Below are 10,288 nucleotides of genomic sequence, written 5' to 3'. Positions count from 1 at the left end.
GTATGTTTCATCATTTTCTTGTCTCTCTCTTCATGTATGCCGCTAGTGGAAATTTTGTTTGAGTAGAGTTTAAATCTGATATGTTTAAAAAAAAAAAGTTGGGCAAGTGGGACAAGAAAAAAATGTTACTAAGGATCCTTGAAAAGACATTGGGGAAAATTTGTCCATGAAAATGTGTGGTAACCCTGAATCATGCTAAGCTAAGCTGACTAGCATTTCCTAAAATGTCAAACCTTTCCTTTTAAGCAATATTATTAGATATCAAATGCTGAAGGCAGTGATGCAAATAGATGATTTATGGTCCCCCAGTAAGTTGTGCCGTAATTTATATCTCACGTTTGTTATTTTGCCATCAGTATCCACATGCTGATGGATGGACTGCAACAGCAACACATAACAAACAAACAGCCGGTAATAACGTCTAACAGCTTAAAGCAGATTAAAAATCTTGCTTTTCATCACCCCTCGTCAGTCTAGTGCACGACTGAATGCATTACAACCATTTTAAACATGGCTCCAACCTGGGCTTCATGACCACTTGTCACCAGCTAAATGAGGGTCTGTTTGTGCTGTCGCTGTTTATTCTAATTGCCACTTCGGCACGCTGCCACCCTGCCCCTTCAATCTGTTTATTTTTCCCAAACTAGAAATTTCCTTGGCAGCTGGTTTTTGTTGTTTCTCACCAGCCCACCAGAGAAAAATGTGACGATGACATGACAGAACATGACAAAGAATTACCGTAAGACGATTGTTAATCACTGTTTTGAGTAAATTGTTTGACACAGGTTGACAGAAAAACATGAAATTTAATTGTTTTTAAAGAACTCGTGCGTTGTGTTGATGGACTAACACTTGTGGCTTTAACTGATTTCTGTAGATATAATCAGCAGCATTAATGAGGCTAAAAGTTGTCTCCATCTGTTTAAAAGGTAAATAAATTTGACGAGGTCTTGACTTGACAGCGTGCTACGTCGCCACCATGCTGATCAGGTTCTCCTTGCTTTTGTTTACAGACCTCGAGCGAGTGTTTGTGTTGATTTGTGGATTTCTAACAATGAGCCTGAAACGCTGCAGGATTGTTTTGTATTTGAAATCTCAAAGGAAATGTTGCAGACTTTTGCATTCAGTTTGTTTTTTTATAGACTACCATGTCTGTGTGGCGCAGATGTCTCGTGGGCCAGCGTCCAGTCAAGTGTTGTAATTAATTTGTTTGTGTCTCTAATTAATGGAGTAGTAGCCCTTCCAAGAAGAATCAGTGTTGTGTCATGCTGGTGTTGCCATTGAATGCCTTATATTTGACTAAATAGGTGCAACAAGTGACTGCAGTGAATTCTGGTCTGCTGTTGATGGTAAACAAACTTTCCAATACAAAACGTTTACCTTTGCTGAGTTCGAAGCTTTTCTTCTGTGCAAGAAATGTCGAGACATAGATGTCACATCAGTGGTAATGGAAAAACACCAGTACAGCAGAAAATCCCCCTGCAGACAGTAAAGGGATGATGTGTAGGATGAAGGCTGAGCGTACTCTAAAACACTATGTTCACCTGACATGTTATTACTGTGAACCTCCCACCTACACAGCCAGCAGCTCCAGGGGCAGTTCTAAAGTTAGAGCAGGTACAGCAGGTGGAGATTATGCCGCTGTTTCACATGACTTGCTGCAGACAGTCAGGGACTGTTAATTAACAGTCTGGATCACTGACGATCAGGCAACCAAAGCCGTACTGAGTCTGAGGAGGAAAGTGTGCATCAGGTGACTAATCTATAAGACATAATAACATAATAACAAAATCTGCCAACATGTGTTTCCTCTTGGGAAATGATGCTTTAAAGGGACAGTTCACCCCTCAATCAAGCACTCATATTTTTCCTCTTACCTGTTGAGCTGTTTTTGTTATCCAAATTGTTTTGGTGTGAGTTGCAGAGTGTTGGAGATATCAGCTGTAGAGATGTCTGCCTTCTCTCCAGTATAATGGAACTAGATGGCACTCGGCTTGTGGTGTTCAAGGGCACAGGCCTGTAATATTAGTTGTTCAACACTCTGTTTCTTTTTATTTCTGTTATACATTCATTGTTTTCCTTCATTTGGGATTTGACTGGCTCTCTTTTAATTATATCATCTTGTGCGCATTCTTCTTCTTGCAGTCGTACTTGACTGGAAAAATGGCTCGTACTAGTGTCAGTTGGATGGAAACCCAACTATTGTTGTTGAGTTTTTCAAATGTATGTTTTTGGGCGCTTTGAGCCCCGCAAGCAGAGTGCCACATAAGTTCTGTTTCCATCAAACACTTTCAGCATGGTACCTTTGGAACCAACAGTAACCCTTCAGACATGGTACCTAGACCCTAGGGTTGCCACTGCAAACAGTACTCTTAAATGTGGGCGGGGTTGTTGTCACTTACTGCCCCATCCTGCACTCACTGTATTTCCTCATTACCGGTGACACAGAGGGATGTCTGCACCGCGTTTATCGTCCACAGAACGACATTTTCAGAACAAAATAGAACAGGCTGTAGTGAGGGTCTCTCTCCATGGGATATTTTAAAAATAGTGGGTTTGTGCATTTGATCCTTCTAAGGCTAGTGGAGCTGGCCGGAGCCCACAGCAACGATGCTCCATGATGCCTTTTTTTTTAAAGTGAGGGTTAGAATATATGCAGTTCACATAGCCAGTCCAAATTAATATGTATATTTTTCAATGTTTGAAGATCCACTCATTACTAAAAGTGTGTGTCATCCAAGAGGGACAAAAAAAAGAAACTAAAATAATGGTCAAAGTGGTCACATTGAACTTTAAGGTTTGTTGATGGATTCATGTCATCAACTTATGCACTGAATAACACTACAAGTACACGTTCCACCTTAATAGTACTATTATTTTGGAGAGAAGGCAGACATCTCTTCAGCTGATATCTCCAACACTCAGGAACTCACACCAAAACAATCTATCTGATAAACAGCAACACAGGTAAGAGGAAAATATGTTATTGATTTTGGGGTGAACTGTCCCTTGTAAAGTAATGATTGTGATTCAATTTAAATCAAGGACAGTCCATACAAGATTGTTCATTTGTTGATTGGAGATATTTTTTAAAAGGATAGCAAAGTCTTTTATCACATATTTTTATCTACCAACTCAGATCAGCACTTACCTTAAAGGCCGGCTCTTATTAAAGCTTTGGGTATTCTGGTTTATTAGTTGTTTTTTTTGTTCTATGATATAAGAATAGTAGTGAAAAATGTCCAAGTTGACACCTTCACGTTATTTTTTTTGTCCGACCAACAGTGTAAAACCCAAATATATTTAATTTACAATGATAATAATGAGATATAGTGTATATTTCAGCCAAGATATCAAGCAAAAATGCTAATATGATTTATTTATATATATATATATATATATATATATATATATATATATATATATTTCTGTATTTTGCTCCTGAGATCTCTGAAAAAAATGCCCCCTCATTTTGCTCTCCTCAACAGCTATATGGTGAAATGACAAAGCTGAATGGCATTGAATTAATTGAATAATCTATACATGCTGTAATTGCTGTATTGATTTTTACACATACATTTATGCAAACTGGTAACATTAGCATCTGTTTCCCTCCTGAGGTCAATATAGTTTGATCCTGTCTTATCTGCAGTAATTAATTGGTTATCTGTTGATTATTTGGACTCCTCTCCGAACCTAATGACAAAAACCTGAACAAAAGATGCAAATTAAAATCTTCTATTGATGCCAGATCGCAGCGACAGGCTTCACTGCACACTGCACCAAACTAGTGAAGGGAATAATGTGACACAACCCAAACACCATTTAATTAATCTAATCTGTGACGCGATTGAAATGTAAACACAGGGAAAGTCATACCGGTACCATAGGGTTGCCATGGCGACAAACGGGGTGAAGCCTCCTATTGGACCGAAGTGTTGTGTGTAATGTGACTTCACTTTCCTCCTGTTTGACAGACACAGGGTTTGAAATGAATGCTTTATGCCTCAGTAATGAAAGCAGCCATTATTTATATTGAAACCTCAGCGTAGTAATGGATTGATTCATCACTGTCGAAGCTCAGTTGGCCAGTTGCCCTTTCAAAATGTGGTTACATCTAGAAGTAATTTTAAACAAGAAAAAATATATGCTTTATTAAGTGAGCATCAAGGTACTGAAACTTCTTTGTCTAACCTCACTGTGCATTAGAGTCACAAGAAGTGCGTTTATAGTCTGTCTGTAACAGCAACCTTTAACTTTGTGTTGCGGCTACCAGCATTAAATCATTTCTTCTTTTAAAATATCTGCATCTTTAAGAGTCACTGTTTCAATTAAAATCATAAATGTAAGGAAAACCCTAGATACTGAGGGTTTAATCCCCTTTTTAAAAATGCAGATCCAAGACTCACACTGTGTTTTTGTTTTCACCCCCAGCTGTGTCTGTGATTTTTCACCTTGGCCGTACGTGAGGAACAGAAGGAGCCAGTGGAGAGAGTTCACCGACTTTGTTTCCCCTCCCTCCCTGTTCTCCCCCTCTCTGCACCCTCCTGCCTCCTCTGAATGATTGAAGCCATGCCCATCGTGTCTGCCAGCACAGGTACAGCCAGACATATGCTCCGGCTACTTGTTTATTCTCTCTGATGCTTTATATGTGCTGCTAAATAATGCAGGTGCTAATATGTCAAGCTTACATTACTGGAGCTTGAACTGTGAGAATATATATATGCTCCTATTGTAAATAAACCAAAAAAGAAGCCTAAAGATTTTTTTCTGTGAGGTTATCACTTCTGCTTACATGTCTAAAGGTATGCATCCAGTCTTATCTGTATTTACCCAAACAGCAAACTGACACCAAACAATCTTTGATAAGGGATAGTTGGATAGTCACTGAAATCTGTGGAGGAAGGAGGGTTACACGTTTACAGAGGGAGATACTGGAGGGATCCTGTGGGGGTGCTGGAGCCGATCCCAGCTGACATTGGGTGCGAGGCAGGGTACACCCTGGACAGGTCACCAGACTATCACAGGGCTGACACATAGAGACAGACAACCATTTACATTCAAATTCACACCTACAGACAATTTAGAGTCACCAGTTAACCTGCATGTCTTTGGACTGTGGGAGGAAGCCGGAGTACCCAGAGAAAACCCACAATGACATGGGGAGAACATGTAAACACATGCACAGAAGGGCTTACATTATGATCCCAAAAAAAGATAAATGCATCCAGTATGTTTAAATAGATTTGGGACATTGCAGAGGTGAAGACTCAAGTCACATATTTTGTACTCAGGTCAAGCTTGAGTCACAAATTTGATGACTTTAGACTCGACAAAATCAAAAAGACTTGCAACTTGACTTGGACTTTAACACCAATGACTCATGACTTCACTTGGACTTGAGCCTTTTGACTTGAAAATACTTGATACCTGCCCCCCAAACCTGAAGATTAAAAAGTTTTTTAAAAGTGTCCCAATCAGTTAATTTCCCTTCACTTCCTGAATCAGCTAAAGTTAACAGTATTCATTCCCAGCAAGTCGACAACTAATTCTCTAGATTTACTTTGTTCAAATCAATCTGACAGCATCCATGCGGGTCAAAACCAACAGACGGAAACCCAACAACTTCAAGCTGCGTTCGACATTTAAAGTCGCACAAAGAACGGTAACTCAAGGCTAATATCAACATGGTTAGCGGGCTAATGTTAGCTCGACAGCTAAATACTGTAAAAACACTTGTTTTTAACTAATAAACACAAATGTTAAAAAGCAGTCATACATTTTCTTAACTTTAAATTAGTACTACTCTGTTGTTGAAATGGCATAACATTTGGTGAAGAGCACATTTTGACTTTGTTAGGGCTCAAAACTCAAAGTTCAGGACTTGGGATTTGACTTGGGACCTGTCAGTCTTAACTTGAGACTTAACTTGGGACTTAGGTGTGAAGACTTGAGACTTACTTGTGACTTGGAAAACAATGACTTGGTCCCACCTCTGAGACATTGTAATGACACAATGCTTTTATTTTATTGCTGTAGTGATGGCAGAGAAGCCTCTACTCTCAGTATCAACAGTGGCCTGATTGAGGATAAAATATGTGTGTTTGAATGTGTGATTGAGACATAATGTGTAGTTATTACATTTCATAGGGCTGCATGAGACTCTGGCCCTGCTCACCTCTCAGCTCCACCCTGATGCCAACCATAAAGAGGACCTGGTCTTCCTCAAAGATGTCTTCAGTGAGAAAAGCCTCGGTTATCTGATGAAGGTACAGCACATACTCCATGTCTCTTGATATTTGTGATTTCTGGATTACTCAGTCATGAACAGTGTTACTTTGCCTTGGAACAACTCTTAGAAGGAAACCAGCTCAGTAACACATAAATATAATCAGTAAATTCCTTGTGCACAATTGTAACGTACTTATACTTAAGTATTCCCATATTATGCTACTTTATACTTCTACTCCACCACAGTTCGGAGGCAAAAATTGTACTTTTCACTCCACTACATGTATATGGTAGCTTTAGTTACAAGTTACTTTATAGATTTAAGATATACAATGCAAATTACTATGTAACAGATGTAATGCCTCTCAGTTATCACTTATGACCCACTATAAGTCCAGGGTGGTGTATGTTTCCTGCAGGGACTCTGTCCTCTGCTTGTTGTTTGTTATTGTGTTCTTATTTTCTGTGTTTGTCACATTTATGGGCCTGCACCCCCCAACATTATCAGGTGAGGTCGGAGCTTTATAAAAAGGTACAGACAAGGTGCCAGACCACAAGCATCCAACGAACACAGTGCCAAAACCCCCCCACAAATATAGCAAGGCGAAACGCCAAATGAGAGGGAATCTGTTGGCTTTTATTCTCACTTTTGCTGGCGAGCGTTTTCACTGACAGTCACTGACAGTCCTGCACAGTATACCTTTATGGCTCACTAAAGTATTTGAAATTATCCCCACCTTTACCAGCTGTAACATTAAAGTAATGAACACAGTGATATCTAAAATCCTACAATATGTGTATATATATATATATATATATATATATATATATTTCTGAAATGGATCATTCTGCATGATGAGTAGTTTTACTTTTGTCACTTTAAGTATATTTTTGATGCTCATAGTTTTACTTAAGGAAGAGTGTGAATGCAGGACTTTTACTTGTAATTGAGTATTTTTTACACTGTAGTACTGCCACCTCTACCTTTAGGTGAATACCTCTACCACTACTGCTCAAGATATATTGTGGTAAAATTCCAGATTTTTGATTTCACCTAAATTAAAATTATAATAATAAAGAAATAACTTAAATAAAATTAAATCAGCTGATTCTTTGAAACTGCCCACCAAATGTCATGTAAATAAGTCCTTCTTGGTGTGTGTTTGTGTGTGTCTTTTTGTGTGTTGTACATCCCAGATTCATGACAAACTGAAGCAGTATGAGAAACACAGCCCGACTCCAGTTCTACACAGCGCCACCTGTTTGGCAGAGGATGTAGGTGCACTCTTTCCTCAATATTTCAAAGCCGACCTGAAGCTCAATGTCAATAATAATCCTAACATAACTGAATGTTAAGTATAAGTAAAGATTTCTTGTAATGCAGCAAAGGCAGTTTTTTAAACCACATGTGTTTCATGAGGAGATTTTATTGTTTTAAGCTTTGATTTTCTGTTTCGAATCATCAGCTGGCAGAGGAGCTTCAGAACGGGCCGCTGGAGGATGATGAGAGAGAACTGCTGCTGCTGCTGAGCACTCCTCACCTCAAGGTACACACTCACACATGTTTCGTGTCCTTCCCCACACATGCACAGACTAATAAATGCTCGACTGTGTCTCTTTCCTCTTATTCCTTGAGCTCTTTAATGCCGCTGCTTCTTTGTGCTTTTACCCTGAGCTGTTCTGATGTTCCTCTAAGTTGATCATCTGTTGCATAACACCAGCGTCAGAGTGGTTTGTACCGGTAGACATGACAAGACAGCCTAATTACTCTTACAAGAGATTATGTTGTATTTATTGGCTTTCTGGGAAGCGCGAGAAGATGAGGGCCGTGAAACTGAAATGCACTTATGCAAAAGCAGCCAGTGAAGGAGATGTCATTCCTCCTTTTGTCTTAGTTTCTTTTCTGCCTGACTTCTTTTCTGTCATGCTGTATTTGCTTTCTCTTGCTTTCTTTTTCTTGTTGTTGAGGCTGTTAAGTCGTGCCTAAATGTGCATTTGCCTGTGTATCATTTCATAAAGGCAGTGCTGTCAGCCCACGACACAGTGGCCCAAAAGAACTTTGACCCGGTTCTGCCGCCACTGCCGGAGGATCTGGACGACGACCTGGAGGAAGAGTCGGTCAAGATTGTCCGCCTGGTGAAGAACAAAGAACCCCTGGTGAGAGCCGCTTCACACCTGAGGACACAACAAAATAAGAGCTCTTCCTTCCCTCAACAGCCATTATTCTCTGTGCCCTCAAGTGAAGCTTTAAAAACTCCATTTACTTTAATGGAGCAGCTTCGAGGCTTTAGAGAGCCCCAGGGTGTGAATGTGTCTCTGTGTGAGGCTATTAAAAAAACCCATTCTCAAGGAAATCCTTCAAGCTAAGGACAAAAAATAGATTTGGTGTTAACTTGTCAGAAGAGGCAGCTGAAGTGACACCAGTTCTGCAGCAACAAGCACACATAATTACACAGCTGAGTATCTGCTTATTAAACCCAGTTATGTTTACTGGCAGTGATTCAACAAACTGTGTTTGACTTGTTTCTTCTCACATGTGGAGCTGCTCATCTGTTTGATATGTTAAATTATGGAGAGATACAGTACAGTACAGTACCAACCCACACAGTATATGAGATGGGGTTTTTCTTGCTCAGGGTTAGACGATGGTTACATCCACTCTTACGGCCTTTATAAACCAAATCTGTATTTTTTGTCTGAAATGGTACATTTTTCTTTTTTTAAGAATATTTTTATGGGCTTTTTTGCCTTTAATGGACAGGACAGTGAGTGAAATGGGGAGACAGAGAGAGGGTGGAGACTGACACGCAGCAAAGGGCCGCTAGCCGGAAGTGAACCCACAGCGGCTGCAGTGAGGCAATGCCTCTGTACATTGGGCGCCGGCACTATCCACTACGCTACTGACGCCCCCGAAATGGTACATTTTTAAATAAAAATATGACATCATGTTGGGTCAATCATGTTTACACATCGACTTGACCTTGAATGATGTAGTACCATGCGCTAAACAGGATTTTTTTGTTGTCGTTGGCACGTGTTCACGAAATACCCACACACATCTTGACTTGTTATAGCTGGTTTCCTTGAGGTGCAGCAACAAATTGGTCCGTGTTGTAAATGCAACACACATGTAAAGTTCCTCTTGTTACAGGCCCCTCCCCCAGGTTGCAAATTTGCAAATCCTGGGATAGTGAGGGAATGAGCACCCTACTCTCCCTATGATTGGCTAGTACTCATTGCCTTTGTTGGTTGGGTTGGTTTGGTTTAGGCAAGAGGAGTGGGATTGGTAAGAGTGAGAACGTAAGGGTAAGCCAATCAGAGTCAGAGTAAGGCAGGCCATCCCTTCACTATCCTAATAAACACAACTTTGCCCCCAGGTTTTCCCTCAACCTGTGTCTTGCATTGTCATTGACTTCAGCTCACCAACAGGTGCCCGACAGGTCCAGATATCTGGGATGCCTCTGCTAAACACCAGGCAAGCCACTGGGTTTGTGTCTGTGAACAGCTTACACCATAGACATAGATTTATTAGACATAGAACTGTCTGTCCTGCTCATTTGATGTGTACAAAAAAATAGTGATAGTTGTTAATAACAACAATTATTATTGTTATGGTAAAACCCAAGTCAGTGGAGCCGTAAAGTGTTTCACACTCACTAATTTGAGAACTCCGTTTTAGCCTATTCTTTCAGAAAACTATAACAGAACATCAATCTAAGGGGAACACGACCTCGATAAAGAATTCCAGTATGTTATTTCCATGGCCGAGGAAAGTTCGTCAGTACTTGTGAACATGAGCTACGCTCTCTGAACACCAGAAACCAGACAAGTAAGTCTCAGACTTGTGATGTCATCAGTATAAAGTCTGGAGCTGCTACATAGACAATAGGCTTGTTTGAGATGAGCCAGGCCTGCACAGAATCACTGGTGTCCACTGCGCAATGCATGCTGGTTAGATTTGTGTCCGACTTCATCCTGACTTGCTATCTCGTCATGCAGAAGTGGACAACGATATTCTCACGAGATCAAGGCGGTCGCAGTTTTTAGAGCCAGGCGC

General features: G+C 40.3%; 1 protein-coding gene across 2 annotated transcripts in view; it reads left to right on the top strand.

Annotated features, from left to right (window-relative positions):
- Positions 1 to 10,288, top strand: part of LOC117247090 (MAGUK p55 subfamily member 3-like) — a 41,706-nt gene that overhangs the window by 12,963 nt on the left and 18,455 nt on the right. For both annotated transcript variants that reach the window (XM_033611295.2, XM_033611294.2), the window contains exons 2-6: positions 4,435 to 4,597; positions 6,151 to 6,269; positions 7,429 to 7,506; positions 7,698 to 7,778; positions 8,251 to 8,388. In XM_033611295.2, the coding sequence (XP_033467186.1) occupies positions 4,561 to 4,597; positions 6,151 to 6,269; positions 7,429 to 7,506; positions 7,698 to 7,778; positions 8,251 to 8,388 (453 nt within the window). In that variant the 5' untranslated portion in view covers positions 4,435 to 4,560. The remainder of the gene's footprint in view (positions 1 to 4,434; positions 4,598 to 6,150; positions 6,270 to 7,428; positions 7,507 to 7,697; positions 7,779 to 8,250; positions 8,389 to 10,288) is intronic.

This window comes from Epinephelus lanceolatus, chromosome 21 (assembly GCF_041903045.1).
Source record: "Epinephelus lanceolatus isolate andai-2023 chromosome 21, ASM4190304v1, whole genome shotgun sequence".
Lineage (NCBI taxonomy): Eukaryota > Metazoa > Chordata > Actinopteri > Perciformes > Serranidae > Epinephelus > Epinephelus lanceolatus.
Note: the sequence above shows the minus strand (reverse complement) of the source record. Positions and strands in the feature narration are given on the sequence as shown.